At 45.2% G+C, this 18847-nt stretch overlaps 1 protein-coding gene across 2 annotated transcripts in view; it reads left to right on the top strand.

Moving 5' to 3' along the window:
* The window catches only part of PPP3CA (protein phosphatase 3 catalytic subunit alpha), a 334558-nt gene that overhangs the window by 251658 nt on the left and 64053 nt on the right, over nt 1–18847 (top strand). For both annotated transcript variants that reach the window (XM_030564446.1, XM_030564445.1), the window contains exon 6: nt 928–1067. In XM_030564446.1, coding sequence (XP_030420306.1) covers nt 928–1067 — 140 coding nt within the window. The remainder of the gene's footprint in view (nt 1–927; nt 1068–18847) is intronic.

Below are 18847 nucleotides of genomic sequence, written 5' to 3'. Positions count from 1 at the left end.
TAGAGATCTGAAACAACTTAGAAGTGTGGGTTTGTGATGAATATTTCATGATGAGCATGTGAAGGTAGAAATGCAGAGGCTGTCTCAATAAAAACTTCTTAATTGAGTGTGGAAAAATGACAAAGCCTTTCGCTTCCTAGACGGAGTGGAGAATTTGATAGCCTTGTCAGACTGATTTGTAAACATATCTTTTACAGGGTGCTTATATATAGCTTTTGTGCTGAAAAATATCAATTTTTAATGTTTGTCCTAGTTTTTATGCTTTGTCTTGTTTGCAGTATGACTGTATAATTTGCTAATTTTTAAGAGATTCTGAAAGAGAGATTCTTTGCTGCAACTAAATAAGGTTAAAGTAGAAGTTAATGAAAGCTATGAGAGAATCGCAGCAAGTTGCTACAGTGCAGAGACATTGCCTCAGTACTTTTAAAATTTTATATTCGATATATCTTAATTGAAAGAAATTTGTTCTGGTATGACTGTTGTCATTTTCCTTTTAAAAAGTCCCTAGCTCCTTTAGTCAAGTTTCATGATGGATGACTAGTCCTAAAATACAGCAGGTCACCCAATATTTGCCCACGGCAGGGCAGGAACTAAAGAGCACACTTCAGTTGCACAGAATGGAACAAAATGCATCTGTCCTCCTCCTCTTTTAAATGCAGAGATATGACTCACTTACGCTGTTGGTGCCAGCTCCATTGTTATCCAAGTATCCACCATATTAAAGATGAGAGCAGCTGGGACTCAAATTGTAGTATGCTCTGGGCCTCAGTTTGGCAGTCCCTGAAATACAGTCTTATCGCTAATGTGTTTTTTATGGATGTTTTCTGGATGCCTAATGTTAACAAGTTAGTATTCAATCTATGTATATTTCTAACTTCCTAAATAATAAAATGTAAAAAGTTAGTATTTCTGTCTTATTTTTCTTAGTTAGATCGATTCAAGGAACCACCTGCATATGGACCTATGTGTGATATCCTGTGGTCAGATCCTCTAGAGGACTTTGGAAATGAGAAGACTCAGGAACATTTTACTCACAACACAGTTAGGGGGTGTTCATACTTCTACAGGTAGGGTCATTTTCTTAATTAATGATTCTCGACTGACTAGATGAACAATTGGAATCATGGATGTTGTGTGCTTGCTTGCTATCTGCACTGTTTTTTTAATCATAATAGTGTGTGCTTGGGAATGGGGCCTGTATTGTTGCATGGGCTTTGTTTTATTTTCAGTTCTTTGTTTGCCATTCTTGAATTGCTCTACAATTTCTGGAAATAATGTTGACTTTTTCATTAGAGAAGTTTTAAGGTAGGTTTGAATGTTGGTCATTAAAAGATCTCGCCATCCACTGTGCTGAAATGATAGTTAAGAGTTGATCTGAAACATATGTGGTTCCTAAACTTAAGACTTTATACTGGTAATCTGACATAGTTGTGGTAATTCTGGTTTAGGATTAAATTCTTTGCTGTTTGGTCAACTTCGGAGCTGAGCAAATAGTTTAGTCAATGAATCTTGAATCTTTTTCTGTTCTGTATCTATAAGCAATTGTGATTTTTTTTTTCAAATATTTTGCAAACTTTTAACACTCGGTCAATTTGATTGTGAACAGTTCTCTATGAGAAATTCATGTATGAGTATAAGTTAATTGTGGTTGGTCAGATACAGTACAGGATATTATTTTTCTTCCCCGGCTGAATGAGTGCACCAGCACTTCGTGCACCTTTCCATGGTTTTGAATTTAAATTTTGATTTCTATGCATATAGCTTTGAAATGTTCATGCCAGTGAAACTTAAGTGTGCAACTATTCCTGGAAGGTCGATGCAAAAGGGTACAAATGCAGCCAAAGCCAGCTCATTTGATAATCAGAGTGAATATTTGAAGAAAAATATCTTCACTGTTTGCCCAGCTCTAATCATCCTATTCCCTTTTTGGAGAGTTCTTCTTTCCTGTCCCCACGCAAGTGGGGGAGCTGGGAGAGAGCAGTAGGCTGTCTTTTTTCCACTCCTAGCCTGTTTGAGGCAGCCAGTGGAATCTTTTTATCTCTCCTTATAAAGAGAAGGGGGCCTTGTTAGGGGTTCTGTCTCCATTTCCCTTTCCACAATGTGTAATGGGCCAAAAAAATACCACATCTTCTGTCAGAGCAGGTGCTTTGCTAACTATATATTTGTTCTCAGCATCAGACCTTATGGCATGGAGCATTCTTGGAAACATTTTCCCAGAGAAAATAGTCTAAAGCAGTGGTCTCCAAAGTGGAATGCGTGCACCACAGGGGGGTGCACGAGAGGATCCTTGGAGGTGTGCAGCAGGGGGTGCGTGCTCAAAAAATTGTTACTGATAGGGGTGCGCGATCAAAAAGGTTTGGAGACCACTAGTCTAATGAAATGCTTTTGAGATTGTCCTGTTGAAACTTACAAGACCCTGTACTTCAAGCCCCTGGGTAATCCATGGTATTTGGGTCTTTGTCTTCTGTCGTGTCACCAATGCCATGACCACTGGGCTTGGATTCTGACAACTGCCTTTTTCTGGAACTCTCATGTTGTGCTCCGATGGCATTACAGCTTAGAATAGGAATATATCAGAGTGACAAAATTTGGCAGAAGGAGAAAGTGATAGTGTGAATGGTGCATTTCATTAAAATTTTACTAGGAGGTGGGTGGGACTTCCTTGTTCAGATGTTTGTTAAACAAAATGAAAGGTTCCATATCCTGGCTGACCAGTTCCACTTCACCCCAGGGTTAGCAGTGTCCAAGCTTGGGCTTTCTGAAGAAGCTCAGTAGGAGTTTGGCACTCAATTCCCATAGGTTCCTTTGAAAACCCTTTCTCAAACATAATTCCTATCACACAGCTGTTTGGGAACCTTTGTGCAATGAATTGGTAGCTTCAGTCCATGTCTGAAAGCTACAGCCAGGATCCTTTGTGGCACTTTTAGCAAAGAGGTGAAAGATGGACTGCACCATGGAAACTAAATTCCAGTATCAGAAAGGATGAATTGCTGCTGCCCTTGCTGTTCTGGTTCTGTGGTTAACTGATGCTGCAGTCTTCATGTCTGTAAATTCTGACACTACCCACAACTATTACATTCATACAGATGTCTTGCTTTTAGAGAGGATCAGCCAAAATGGAGATGGAGCTGGGTCTTTTGGGGGCTTTTGTTCTATGTTTGATTAGTACTTAACAGAACAGGGTCTTAGTCCATGACTTGGACTCGTTGGCACTACTGCAATACAAAAGGAATAATAATAACTCCCATGTGACCTGTGATGGTTCCTGGGGATACCCAGGGTTGGGAGGCGCCTCGCCATCTCCTGCCCTTCGCATGAAGAAACTTTGTCTGTGCCTGTCAGGGTCAGCTCTGTGACTCCACTAGCTACTGGCAATAAAACCACTCCCCTCCAGGCCTACTCAGGCCTTATTGTCTCTTCACAGGTATTCTAACCCTCAAGTCCTCTGAGCTTCCCCTGCAGTGTCCTGCCCCTGCTCTACTGAATACTCACAGAATTACCAGATTGGCTGTTCCCAAAGGAAGTTTACTGGTTACACCTTAGCCCACAGCACTTAAATTTCTTCATAGAGAAAGCAAATATAAGTTTATTTAACAAAGAACAGAGATCCAAATGATAGCAAGCAGAGCTATTGGAAACAAAAGGTTACACATAAAATGAAACCATAATGTGCATACTAGAGCCTAAACTTAACTAATAGGACATTATGCTACAAGAGTAAAAGCTCACCTAAAATCCTTCCAGCATATTACAACCAGGTTTGGCTGTGATCTTCCATTCATAAAGCAACCCCACTGTCAGCTTACTTCCTAGGCGAAAGATTCAGAGTTTGTCTCTGTCTCTACAGCTATAATCCAAAAATCCATTCTCATGACATATAAACAGGATGACAACTCTTTCCGCTAGTTGATTTTTCCTGTGTGCTTCTTTCTTGTTTTTTACAATCTCTTGATTAACATTCAGCTCAGACTCTAGACAGGCTTCCATTGCGAAACAGACAGTACACACATGACCAGACAAAGAGGAATAGACATCTCTTTCCTCCTGCCTGGCAGGAGTAGGTGGATCATCTTCTGGTGACCTGCCTTAACTCAGACCTTAAGAACATGATTTTCAGTGTATATACATAACTCCTTATGTATTATCAGTATATACATTTCATAATGATTATGATGATCAGTGTGACACAAGCTTTCATTAGAGATCTTACATGACACTTTTCAGTTAACTAGTATGTAAATACCAGACTCGTAGACACCAATCCCCTTATGCACCCCATGCCCTCTGCCAATTGGCACCAAAGGTCACTGTGTCACACTGACCTTTTTAAATGTGAAATGTTACTCCACATGGTTAAGGGAGCTATCAGGCAGACTAGCTGCCTATAGTTTTCGCTTTTCTTTCAGATCGAAATTTCTCACATTTGCCGTAAAATGTCTCCCCTAAGATAAGATGTAGATGTAGATATAAATATATACTGAAAATTTTAAAGATAAAGTCTTCTTCCTGTTGTTTGAAGAGAGAAAAATAGTACCAATTGGGAAGATAACTTTCAACATCTGATAAGAGCAATTCTTTAATTTTCTTTGTTGATTATAAATTTCTTCTTATGATTCAGCCTACTTCATGCTGCACGTTTCCATCCCCCAGCCTTGTTAGGAATATATGAGTTGTTGTAGAAGAAGGCTATATGTTCTAAGTGGTGGTGAAAAATACTAATACGGTGCCTTATTGTGCAGTACTATATAATTCAAAGGAAACTTCTTCCCGACATAAGCAGGGGTCATCTGTATCCAAGCTAGTGTAATGGTAGTTACCATTCCTGTAACTTTGTCACAAGCATTTAAGTCTTTTTTGATGTTTACTAAGCTCAGTGGTAACCTGTGGCAGTAAATTCCTTATGATAGTTATGGGCTGTCAAATTTTATCTGCGTTTTGTTGCAGCTCTCCAAGAAGAAGCGAGAATCTCTCCAGAACACCAACTTCACAGTTAGAAAAACATGGTTTTAGATTCTGTAATCACTACCTCAAGACTCACAAATTCATATTTCAGAAGAGTCTGTACCCTTCAGTTATGTTTATGCTGCAGCTGGGAGCGAGCCTACCAGCCTGGGTAGACAGACTCATGCTATCTCAGCTCAAGCTAGCATGCTAAAAATAGTGTGAATGTTGCAGCTTCAGAAAAGATTTAAGCTAGCCACTAGAGCTCAAAGTCCAGGATCAGATGGGCTTGAGATTGAGCTGCTGCCCACGTCACAATGGTCACGTTGCTATTTTTAGCCAAGCTAGTATGAGTTTGTCTACCTGAGTTGGTAGACTCACTCTCAGCTGTAGCGTAGACATACCCTTCTAGGTCCTTTTTTAAACCTGTCTGTGTGTTTTGAAGAATGTGACTGTGTTCTAGCGCTCAGTGCTTTAACAGGACTAGGTTTCCTCATTGTAAATCAAGTTTATGCAAAAGTTGCATCCAAAGTGGAAAGGCCAGGGATGGAAATTGAATGATAAAGGTCAAGAAGAATTCAAAGACATGTGTGAGCCCAATATAATTTCTTCTAGGTTATTAAGAAATGTTCATTGATGATAGGAAATAATATTGTAAGAAATTCACATTTATTTAGACATATTTGCTATAATGGCAATTTCAAGTGACCTTTCTGTGATTTAAGATTATTTCCCACAGTGAAATAACATCAGATAGATGACCTTAGCAGTTAATGTAGCTTTCCAGCCCAGTAAATCTATTATATTCAGCCAAATCCTGTGTACTTATCAAGCCTTTAGTCATCTTAGGAAATGGTTTCAATGCACATGAAAAGGTTGAAAGAGCTTAATTTACAGTACCCTGATAATCTTTCTTTCCACATTTATTAAGTCGACAAATTGCTATGGCCCACTGAATTTAAAACTGCTCAACGATTTCCTTTAGAAAATCTCAAGTGTAACCGATCTTAAAACCACTACAGCCAACACTGTCAAATGATGGTGCCTATAACTCAGGACCTAAATCCACTTATGTGGAACTAGGCAAAAATAAGTTGACATTTTTTTTTTAGAGTTGCTGAGCACCTGCAGCTCCCTCTGTAAAGGGAACGTTTAATACATATTGTGCATCCAACAGATTTTGGTATGTTGGTTAATGGGTGGTTTTTAGAAACTGGAAACGTGAATGGAAAGTGGCTACTATGACATCGTAGCCACAAATACATAATGCCCTTAAATGTTAAATATGTTGCATTTTGTATCTTTTTAGCAATGTTTTCTTCCTTCTCCAAAAAAACAGCTACTAATGTGATCTATTTTCTTCTGTGCCTTCTAAAATTTAAGCATATATGTCTTCTTCAGTCCTTGTCAGGTTAGCTAATGTCAAATCAAGAGAAATCAAAAGTACTGATTTAATGAGGTGTTACTTGTACAGAGTAAAATTTATTCAAATATTGTTTTTGAAAATTAATAAGTCATGGCCAGATTTCACCACTCTTACTCACATTGATAGTACTTTACTCCGAGAATAGTACTAAGTAAAAATGTCAGAATCTGGCCTTAGCATCCGTATTAGAGTTCATAGTTTATATATGAGCCTGGTATTCTATGTTTGTATATCTTTTCTGTACCTGTCAGTCAGTGACAACATTTACGTAATGGAATCTGGCATTAATATTGATGAATTGATACTGTTTGGAAACATATCCCTCAATTGTCTCTATGGGAGAAAAACAATTTCCTGTTTATTTAGCAAAATATCTAAGATTACTTTGGTTGGTTGTTTTGTTGTTGTTGTTTGTTTTTTACATGTGTGTATAGTCAGTTCTGTTGATGGTCCATCACATTTCCTGTCTCATGCATAATTACAATATCACTCTCAAGTGCAGCTCTTGGAGAGCTTGTCTATACACACACTTCTATGTAAGAAAGATTGGAAATATGGCAAGAGATCACCCTGGCTTAACCAGGAGATCTTCAGTGATCTGAAACTCAAAAAAGAGTCCTACAAAAAGTGAAAACTAGGTCAAATTATAAAGGATGAATATAAACAAATAACTCAGGTATGAGGGACATACTTAGAAAGGCCAGGGCACAAAACTAAATTAAACTAGCAAGAGACATAAAGGGTAACAGAAAACATTCTACAAATACATTAGAAGCAAGAGGAAGACAAAGGACTGGATACTGTTTCTCAATGAGGGGTGGGGGAATGATAACAGAAAATGTGGAAATGGCAGAAGTGCTAAATGACTACTTCTTCTTCAAGTGGTTTTTCATGTCCATTCAAAATAGGTGTGCGTGAGCTGCGTGCACGCCAGCCGGAAGATTTTCCCCTAGCAGCATCCATAGGGTCGGCACTGGCGCCTCCTAGAGTGGCGCCACTACGGCACCCTATAAAGGGGCCCGCTGACCCTCCACCCCCTCAGTTCCTTCCTACCACCGGTGACGGCTAGCTGGAACTTCTCTTGTGCATAGCAAGTTAGCAGTGTCCTATGCTTGTGTATAGTTCGTGTATATAGTTACGATATAGTTAGTTTACTTAGATCATTGTATATAGTTCTTGGTAGTTGGGGGGTCCCCCCCAAGTTTTCATCACCCTGGGTCCCCCAGGTTTAAACTCTGCAAGGACTGTGGGAAATTCATGCCCAAGAGTGACCCGCACTTTGCTTGTTTGAGGTGCCTCGGAGAGAGCCACCAAAAGGACCGGTGCTCTATATGCAGAGGTTTCCGCCCGAGAACTCTCAAAGACTAAGAGTCCTCCTGATGGGAGGCTGCCCTGCTGCCACCCTTGGACCCGGAACCAGCCGAGGCAGTGCCCAGCACATCTTCTTCGGTGCAGAGCACCCTGGCACCGGCATCAGGACTTAGGGCCCAGCCCAAGTCGTCTAAAACCCGGCACTGGACGGAGTCAAGTCATAGGAAGTTGGCCTCAGTGCGGCACCGTTCACTATCGCCAGTGCCTGCTAAGAAGAGAGAGCCACTGGGGGAACAGTCACCTCACCAGGACCTGAGCCAATGCCATCCACGGGTGCAAGCGGACAGGCTGGGCTTCAGCCCTCGGCTGCTCCATCGACTCCTGCACCACAGAGAGGGCAGTCGAGTCCGGACCAGCCTAGATCCCCAGACCTCAGCAGAGATTTGCGCCTCCCTTCGACACCGGAGGTGTTCAAGTCGGCCTCAGACCAGATGGGACTCCCGGTGCCGGCCTCCCCACACTGTACGGAGTTGCCTACCGCTGCTCGTCCCCCAGTACAATCGAGGGGAAAGCCGGCCATGCTGTCACCTCCCTCCCCACACCGCTAAGGCGGCACTGGACCATATAAGAGGCTCTCCGTTGCCTCAGCACCGCTTTCCAATGGCACCGGGTGCTGCTCCCCCCCAGGTCCTCGTACTCAGAGACTTCAGAGTCAGAGGCAGACTCCTGCTCTGGCTGGTCATGGAGCAGATCGGTTTCGGGGGCGAGCCACCAGCGTTACCCACAGTGGCAGCAGCAATGGCATCCGCCCTCGCAGTGGCCGTTTTGGACCCCCTGGGCCTACCACCAGTTGGTAGACCAGGCGTTTGGTCCTCAATCAAGGTTGGCCTCGATCTCCTTGGCGTCAGTGGCCCTGGCACAGCTGCCTCCTCCACCGGCACCGGCACCGGGCAGGGATGTGCCATATCCAAGTTCAGCACCCCCTAGCCGGGCAGCGGCACCAGCAGCAGCTACAGTTCGGGCTCAGCAGCCACCGCCCGATACGTCAAGCCACTCATTGGCGACCCCAGTACCGGTCACGATGCTGCATTTAGAATCGGAACCGGCCCCGCAACCACAGTACCATGTGCCGCAGAATCCTGAAGGATTGCACGCACCAGAGGAAGGGCCGATCCATGTAATTTCCTCGTCTTCCTCCCTGGATGAAGCAGTCTCGGGCACAGCTGCGACACTGGCCCTGGAGGACACTCGAATCCTCCAACAACTGCTCCAGCGAGCAGCTCAGAGCCTCGCAATCCACGCTGAGGAAATAGAGGTGGGCGCGGACACTGTAGTAGACATCCTGGCTCCCTTAAGGCCATCCAGGGTGGCTCTCCTGCTGATAAAGACCATATCCTGCTGATAAAGACCATAGCGGATATGTCCCTCACCTTATGGCAAACGCCAGCCTCACTGGCCCCTACTGCCAAGAGAATGGAGCTGCGCTATTTTGTCCCCTATAAAGTGCATGAACACTTGTACACCCATCCCCCCACCCCCCCCGGACTTCCTGATGGTGGATGCGGCCAACCAACGGGAGCGTCAAGGGTTTCAGGGGTCAATACCAAAGAGCAGGGATGCTAAAAGACTTGACCTCTTTGGCAGAAAAATGTACTCCACGGCAGGCCTACAGCTCCGCATTGCCAACCAACAGGCAATTGTAAGCCGATATGGTCATAACACGTGTTCGGCCATGTCGAAGTTTACTGGGAAGTAAACTCCTTCCCCAGGACTCGAGGTTGGAGTTTTTGGCCCTGGTGGAGGAGGGGAAGCTGATCTCCTGAGCCTCTCTCCCGGCTGCCCTAGATGCAGCGGACTCAGCCTCATGCACCCTGGCCACGGGCCTGGTCATGCGGCGGGGAGCCTGGTTCCAGGTCTTGGGCCTGCCCTATGAGGTCCAGCAGACCATTCAAGACCTCCCCTTCGAGGGGCAGATGTTGTTGTCAGAAAAGACGGACAAGCACCCGCATAGCCTAAAAGACTCGCGGGCCGCACTTCGCTCACTGGGCTTGCATACCCCTGTGACCCAGCGTAGGCAGTTTAGGCTGCAGACAGCCCCACACACCTACCAGCCTCAGACTCGCCAGGAGGTGGGACGCAGGCGGGGCAGAAATGGCAGGAGCCGTCACCAACGCCACCCCTCCGGCCAGGCGTCTGGTCAATCGAGACCACCATCAGGGCCTAGACCCCCCTATTTGATGGTGTGGTCGAGGGCGACCTACCTATCGAGACTCTCGATCCTTCTACCCCTACGTTTGGGTCACGTCTGACCCCCTTCTACTGTGCCTGCTCCTGAATCACGTCACACAGCTGGGTGCTCCGCACGGTAGAGAGGGGCTATTCTATCCAGCTCTCCTCCCTCCCACCCCATTAGCCCCCCTCCCCGTCCCTCTTCAGGGACCCATCTCACAAGCAACTTCTAAGTCAAGAAGTGAATTCCCTCATGGAGGTAGGGGCGGTGGAGGAAGTCCCTTGGGAGCTCAGGGGCAAAGGCTTCTACTCCTGGAATTTCCTAATACCGAAGGCAAAGGGGGGCCTGAGACCCATCCTAGACTTGCGGCGGCAAAACAAGTTTGTACAAAAGCTCAAGTTCTGCATGGTCTCCCTGTCCTCTATTATTCCCTCCCTGGATCCAGGAGATTGGTATGCTGCCCTCATCTTAAAAGGATGCTTATTTCCGCATTGCCATAATTCCCCGACACCGTTGGTACCTCAAGTTTGTCGTGGCCAACGCCCATCTGCCGTTCATGGTGCTCCCATTCGGCCTGTCAGCTGCTCCCAGGGTCTTCACGAAGTGCATGGCAGTCGTGGCGGCCTTCCTGCACAGGCACGGCATCCAAGTATTCCCCTACCTGGACGACTGGCTCATAAAGGGCCGCTCCAAGGAGCAAGTGGAGACCCAGGTGTCGTTCATCAGGCGGACCTTTCTCAATCTCGGCCTCCTCTTAAACAAAGCCAACTCCACCCTGTGTCCAATGCAACGAATAGAGTTCATAGGAGCAGTTCTGGACTCCACCCACGCAGAGTGTACCTAGGGCCAGCTCCAGGCACTAGCGCGCCAAGTGCGTGCTTGGGACGGCATGCCGTGGCGGGCGCTCTTTCGGTCGCTGAGAGGGTGGCAGGCGGCTCCGGTGGACCTCCCGCAGACGTGCCTGCAGAGGGTCTGCTGCTCCCGTGGCTCCGGTGGAGCATCCGCAGGCATGCCTGCGGAAGGTCCACCGGAGCCACGGGACCGGCGAGCGGCAGAGTGCCCCCCGCAGCGTGCTGCCATGCTTGGGGCAGCGAAATGGCTAGAGCCGGCCCTGAGTGTACCTGCCAGAATCCAGGTTCCATGTGATTTCCGAGCTCATCCTCGGACTGCACTGCACCCCGATTACCATGGTGCGAGTCTGCCTCTGGCTGTTGGGTCATGTGGCAGTGTGCACCTATGTGGTAAACCATGCCAGACTCTGGCTTCGCCCGCTACAGTCCTGGTTAGCGACAGTATATCGCCCGACCAGGGACCCCTTGGACTCAGTAGTGTCCATTCCCCACTTGGTGCTAAGCTCGCTGTGGTGGTGGCTCGACCCGCAAAAAGTGTGCATGGGTGTCCCCTTCGCTGCCCCTCAACCCTCCCTCTCCCTGGTAACGGATGCCTCAGATCAGGGTTGGGAAGCCCACCTGGGACACCTCAGAACGCAGGGCTTGTGGTCGCTGTAGGACCTCAAGTTGCATATCAGTGTCATAGAGCTGAGAGTGGTTCGCCTGGCTTGTTTGATCTTCTGGTCCCACCTGGCTGGCGGATGTGTTTCAGTCCTCTCGGACAACACATCGACAGTCTTTTATATCAACAAACGAGGGGTGCATGCTCCTCTCCCCTGTGCAGGGAAGCCCTCGCGCTATGGGATTTCTGCATCCACAATGCTACCCACCTGACGGCATTCTACCTTCCGGGGGAGCAGAACGGTTTGGCGGACACCCTCAGCCACTCATTCCGGAGTCACGAGTGGTCCCTCCAATGGGACGTGGTACGCTCAATTTTCCAGCTCTGGGGCTTTTCCCGGTTAGACCTGTTCGCCTCGCAGGAAAACAGAAAGTGTCGATGATTCTGCTCCCTCATGGGCCGCAGTCGGGTCTCTGTTGGACGCCTTCCTACAGTCTTGGGGATTTGGTCTGCTCTATGCCTTTCCTCTGATCCCCCAATACACAGGGTGATTTTGAAGATTCGCAGGGACCACGCACGGGTAATCCTGATAGCTCCGGCATGGCCGCGCCAACATTGGTACATGTCACTCCTGCACATGTCCGTTCAGGCGCCCCTGACGCTGCCCCTGCTCCTGGACCTGATCACACAGGACCGGGGCTCCCTCCGCCACCCAAACCTGGAGTTCCTTCACCTCACAGCATGGATGCTCCATGGCTGAACCCGGTGGAGATGCAGTGCTCCCAGCAGGTCAGACAAGTGCTGCTCGGTAGTAGGAAACATCAACTAGGGCCACCTACCTGGCCAAATGGAAGCGCTTCTGCATATAGTCGGGTCAGCAAGGTCACAATCTGCTGGAGGTCCCAATCCCATTGTTCTAGACTATTTGCTCCACCTCAGACAACTGGGCCTCTCCTTCTCCTCGATTCGTGTTCACTTGGCGGTCATCTTGGCTTTCCATCCTGGAGAGGGGGGCTGGTACCTCGGTGTTTGCGAACCCACTCGTCAGGCGTTTCCTCAAAGGTATGGACAGGCTATTTCCGCACGTTCGTCAGCTGGTCCCTGCTTGGGACCTGAATCTGGTCCTCTCCGCCTGCTCGGGACCTCCTTTTGAGCCTCTGGCTTCATGCTCCCTGTTGTACTTCTTGCATAAGACCACCTTCCTGGTGGTGATCACTTCAGCCAGGAGGGTGTCAGAGCTCAGGGCGTTAACATCCGAGCCCCAGTACGCTGTCTTCTGTAAGGACAAGGTCCAACTTAGACCTCACCCGGCTTTCCAACCCAATGTCGTCTCACAGTTCCATATGGGTCAAGATATTTTTCTCCCAATGTTTTATCCGAAACCACACTCTTCCAATGAGGAGCGGAGATTACATTCCCTGGATGTCCGCAGGGCCTTGGCTTTTTACATCGAGCGTACCAAGCCATTTATATGCTGAACTCAGCTCTTCACTGAGTGGCGGATAGGATGAAGAGGATCCCGGTCTCCTCTCAGCGAATCTCTTCGTGGATCGCGACCTGCATCTGGAAATGCTACTGCATAGCTAAGACCCCTGTCCCTCCGGTCACGGCCCACTCCACTAGGGCGCAGGCCTCCTCTGCGGCGTTCCTGGCTCAGATCCCGACTCAGGAGATTTGTCGAGCGGCCACGTTGTCCTCCAGCCACACTTTCTCGTCACACTACACCATCACGCACCAAGCTAGGGATGATGCAGCTTTCAGTCGTGCAGTATTCTAGTCACAGTGATCTCTGACCCCACCACCTAAGGTTAGGCTTGTGAGTCACCTACTTTGAATGGACATGAACAGCCACTCGAAGAAGAAAAAACGGTTACCCACCTTTTAGTAACTGTTGTTCTTTTAGATGTGTTATTCATGTCCATTCCAATACCCACCCTCCTGCCCCTCTGTCGGAGTGCCGGCAAGAAAGAACTGAGGGGGTGGAGGGTCGGCGGGCTCCTTTATAGGGTGCCGTAGTGGCGCCACTCCAGGAGGTGCCAGTGCCGACCCTACGGATGCTGCTAGGGGAGAATCTTCTGGCTGGCGTGCATGCGGCGCACGCACACCTACTTTGAATGGACATGAACGACACTTCTCGAAGAGCAACAGTTACTAAAAGGTGGGTAACCGTTTTTTTTGTTTCAGTTTTCACCAAAAGGTTAGTAGCGATTGGACGTCTAGCATAATGAATGCCAGTGAAAATGAGGCAGAATCAAAGGCTAAAATAGGGAAAGAATAAGTTAAAAATTACTTAGACAAGTTCAATTTCTTCTAGTCACCAGGGCCTGATAAAATGCATCTTAGAATACTCAAGGAGCTGATTGAGGCGATATCTGTGCCATCTTCAAAAAGTCATGGGAAGATGTGAGAGATTCCAGAGGACTGAAGAAGAGTGAATATAGTGCCAATCTTTAAAAAAAAAAAAGAAAAACTGATTGGTCTTGATTTTTCTTAACTTCAGTACCTGGAAATATAATGGAGCAAATAACACTGCTCTACAGCCAAAATGCTTCTGAAAAAAATGTAGTCCAACTTTACTAATTCTGGGTCACTGAGAACGAAAATGATGCTTAAAATTGTTGATTGGCTCTAGTTTTCAAGATATGCTATTGCGTCAGTATATACGACCCTTGACTTGGGAATGGCGGAGGATAAGTGAGTTATAAAGGGAAGGGATCTCAATTTAAACCAGAAATGACTAAAATACATCTTTGACTGGATCTATGAATAAATCTATGACTGGGTTTGGACAGTACTTGCTTTTTAGGCAAAACAATGAATGATGCAATCTGAAGCTGGTATTGCATCATACATGATATGAATTGCATCATGTTATTCCTAGAAGTCATGGATGATGCAATCATAACGAAGCTTACATCGCTCTGCTGAACAAATTGCCCTATATCAGCTCTAGATATCATAGTGTCATGCTCTCTTATTTGTCAGTGTTTGATTTTGCAAAGGGACACATTTCTGTTTAGCCAAAGTGAGCAGAGATGCCTCGTACTTGTGTGAACAGTGCAGATAACTTCTGCTATGTTTGTGGTGAAGTGACTTTTGCCTCACAAAAGCACAGTATAACCACTATGGTTAAGAGAGCCTATCACCTTTCTTTTGGCTGCAAAATTGGAGATCAGGACAAGAGGTGGGCCCCACACATATGCTGCAACACTTGTGCAACAAATCTTTGCCAGTGGTTGAACCGGAAAAGGAAATCTATGCCTTTTGCAGTGCCAATGATTTGGAGAGAGCCAACAGATCATACCAGCAATTGTTACTTCTGCACGGTGCCTCCAGTTGGGAAAGGTGTGTCAAGAAGAAAAAGTGGACTGTGCATTATCCAAACATTCCATCAGCTATACGCCCAGTACCCCACAGAGAAGGACTGCCGGTTCCTGATGCACCAGAATCATTCTCACTTGAGTCAGACGAGGAAGAGGATGAAACTTCTGGTCCTGAACCATCAATGTCACATTACCCACATTTTCTGCCATCCTCCTCCTCTGAACCACGCCTCATAACACAAGGTGAACTGAATGACCTTGTCAGGGATTTGGAACTACCCAAGAGTAAGGCAGAGCTGTTGGGCTCCAGACTACAGCAGTGGAATCTCCTGGCAGGTTATCAGGGCAAATGGAGCCCGTCAATGCTTGCAGACTATTGCTGGACGGTAACAAGAGATGCTCCATTTAATGAATACAAGAGACAAGCTAAGAAGCGCTGAGTAGACACTGAATAGGACTAAACGATGTACATAATAGTTTTTTGCCTTTTGTTTCATAATAAATTTTATTTACATAACCCTTTTGCTGATTTTTAAAGTGTTAAATAAACAGGACAGGTGAAATATTATCATGTAAAGCAACCATAAACACATGAAAAGACCTAGGTTTACAATTTATGATTAAAACTCTATCTACCCAATATACATAGACATAACATGTAAAAACTTAAATATCTTAGAAACAGTAGCCAATCAGTTGTTTTAATTGTCATATTTGAATTCAGCGCATCAAAATACATAATAAATATCACATTTTATCTCTGAAGCAGACGACTTCTCAAAAATTGTAGACCAGTGTAATTAAGCAATCCATTTGCAAACACCTGTAAGATAATAAGGTGATAAGTAACAGTCAGCATGGGTTTGTCAAAAACAAATGATGCCAAACCAACCTAATAGCTTTCTTTGACAGGGCAACAAGTCTTGTGGATGGGGGCAAGTGGCAGATGTGGTATATCTTGACATTAGTAAAGCTTTTGATACTCTCTTGCATAACCTTCTCATAAACAAACTAGAAAAATGCAATCTAGATCAAGGTACTATATGGTGGGTGCATAACTGGTTGGAAAACCGTTCCCAGAAATAGTTGTCAGTAGTGCACAGTCAACCTGGAAGGGGATATTGAATGGGGTGCTGCAGGGATCAGTTGTGGGTCCAGTTCTGTTCAATAACTTAATCGGTGTTTTAGATAATGGCATAGAGAGTACACTTGCAAAGTTTGCAGACGATACCAAGCTGGGAGAGATTGCATGTGCTCTGAAGGATAGGATTAAGGTTCGAAATGATCTGGACAAACCGGAGAAATGGTCTCATGTAAATAGAATGAAATTCAATAAGGACAAAGTCCAAGTAATCCATTTAGGAAGGTACAATCAGTTGTACACATACAAAATGGGAGATGATTGCCTAGAAAGGAGTACTGCAGAAAGGGATCTGGGGGTCATAGTAGACCACAATCTAAATATAAGTTAACAGTGTAACACTGTTGCAAAAAAAGCAAACATCATTCTAGGATGTATTAGTAGGAGTGTTGTAAGCAAGACACGAGGAGCAATTCTTCCATTCTACTCCGTGTCGACTAGGCGTCAACTGGAGTATTGTGTCCAGTTCTGAGTGCCATATTTCAGGAAAGATGTGGACAAATTGGAGAAAGTCCAGAGAAGAGCAACAAAAATGATTAAAGGTCTAGAAAACGTGACCTATGAGGGAAGATTGAAAAAATTGGGTTTGTTTAGTCTGGGGACTAGAAGACCGAGAGGAGAGAGAACAGTTTTCCTGTACGTAAAATGTTCGTACAAGAGGAGGGAGAAAAATTGTTCTTCTTAACCTCTGAAGATAGGACAAGAAGCAATGTACTTCAGTTGCAGCAAGGGCAGTTTAGGGTGGACATTAGGAAAAACTTCCTGTCAGAGTGGTTAAGCACTGAAATAAATGGCCTAGGGAGGTTGTGGAATCTCCATCATTGGGGATTTTTAAGAGCAGGTTGGACAAACACCTGTCGAGGATGGTCTAGATAATATTTAGTCTTGCTTTGAATGCAGGGGACTGGATTAGATGACCTTGCGAGGTCCCTTCCAGTTCTACAATACTATGATTGTCTAAGAAAACACGTTGTTCTTCCTGTTTCTTGAGAGTGACTTGTGTAGTTGAATGGTCTTGAAGATTCCATTTGGATTTTGCATGTCGAAGGAAGGTGGTACAAAGAGACACAGCAGATAAGCAGGATTAGGGACGTTTTAGAACAATTCAAACATTTCTCATTCTGATCCACACTGGCATTGCACATCAGCATTCTTTAAAAATATGAACTATAGTATCATTTACTGGATGGCATAGAATTTAAATGACTCTTTTTTCTCATCGCATTCATACAAAGCCACTGAGACTGAGAGTGTGCATGGTCTTAGCTGTGAACATTGCCACTGAATCCTTGCCCAGCTTGTTTAATTGCCTTTGCGCCGGAGCTCTGACAGAGAGTTCTGGGAGCTCTGCTTCACTACTGTGTTTAATAAGCAGCATCCCATGTAAAATATATCAAGTGTTTCCTATTGCAAGTATATATGTGTGCAGGTTTAAAATTCACTATGTGTGAGCGCTTGTGCGTGTAATGACTGTGGAAGAGTGCACAAAGGTGGGGGGGCCTGGGCTTGGGCCAACAGAAGTCATTTAGAATTTGAGCAAATGCTCGGGATTTCCTTCTCTTTTCCTCCTGCCTCAGCGTTCATTGACCTCTACCTCCTAATTGTTTGGCTTTTATTACTGTTTAAAATATTGTACTCCTGTAATGCCTAGAGGCCATTAATGTGAGTGTACTTGGCTGCTCTTTTGTACTGGTCATTAATTTAAAAATTACTTTCTCATTCATATGCTGCAAGGAACTTTAAGATGATCTGAGGAATGGAAAACCTGTCTTATGAAAGGAGACTCAAAGAGCTTGGCTTGTTTAGCCTAACCAAGAGAAGGTTGATGGGGGATATGATGGCTCTTTATAAATATCAGAGGGATTAATATTAGGGAGAGAGAGGAATTATTTAAACTTAGTACCAATGTGGACACAAGAACAAATGGATATAAACTGGACACTAGGAAGTTTAGACTTGAAATTAGATGAAGGTTTCTAGCCATTAGAGGAGTGAAGTTCTGGAATAGCCTTCCAGGGGGAGTAGTGGGGGCAAAATACATATCTGGCTTCAAGACTAAGCTTGATAAGTTTATGGAGGGGAGGTATGATGGGATAGCCTATCAGCAGGTAAGTATGCCCAGTGGTTTGGGATGGGATCTGAGTTACTACAAAGAATTCTTTCCTGAGTGCTGGCTGGTGAGTCTTGCCCACATGCTCAGGGTTTAACTGTTCGCCATATTTGGGGTCGGGAAGGAATTTTCCTTCAGGGCAGATTGGCAGAGGCCCTGGAGGTTTTTCGGCTTCCTCTACAGCATGGGGCATGGGTCACTTGCTGGAAGATTCTTTGCAGCTTGAGGTCTTCAAACCACAATTTGAGGACTTCAATAACTCAGACATAGCTTAGGGATTTGTTCTAGAAGTGGATGGGTGAGATTGTATGGCTTGCATTGTGCAGGAGGTCAGACTAGATGATCATAATGGTCCCTTCTGACCTTAAAGTCTTTGAGTCTAAAAATCAGTCAGAGAATTCTGAAATATTCCAGAGAGATTTGAGCAAATCAATTTATAGGTATTTTAATGTAAACTATCTAGCTGAAGTTGTTACCATGACACTACTAAGTTACCTGAATTGTCTTTCAAGGTAAACATAACTGGGTAAATACCTGACAGGTGGAAGAGCTAAGGAGGTCATTAATAACTTCTGTGGTTGTTCTGCTATGATAACAGCTTGTGTAACTTCCAGATAAATCCATTTTAAAAGGATACCTTGGTTGATTGTTTTTTTTTCCATCTCCTCCTCTGTGTCCCCTGTAACCCGTAGGTGCAAATATATCATAAAAGTAATTTATTCAGTAGAATAAACTTCAAATTAAAATCTTGATATAATTAATACCTTTCAGTATCTATGAGCCAGATTCTCTTGTCTGGTTAAGTTATGCTTGGCATGTGACAAGGGTGCAGGGGGGAAGGTAGCTTTACGCCACCTTTTCACTCCCCTGGTTTTAGAGTCAGCTGAGGCCTTAAATTTGGGCCTGATTGAAA

This window comes from Gopherus evgoodei, chromosome 5, assembly GCF_007399415.2.
Source record: "Gopherus evgoodei ecotype Sinaloan lineage chromosome 5, rGopEvg1_v1.p, whole genome shotgun sequence".
In the NCBI taxonomy this organism is placed as follows: domain Eukaryota; kingdom Metazoa; phylum Chordata; order Testudines; family Testudinidae; genus Gopherus; species Gopherus evgoodei.
Note: the sequence above shows the minus strand (reverse complement) of the source record. Positions and strands in the feature narration are given on the sequence as shown.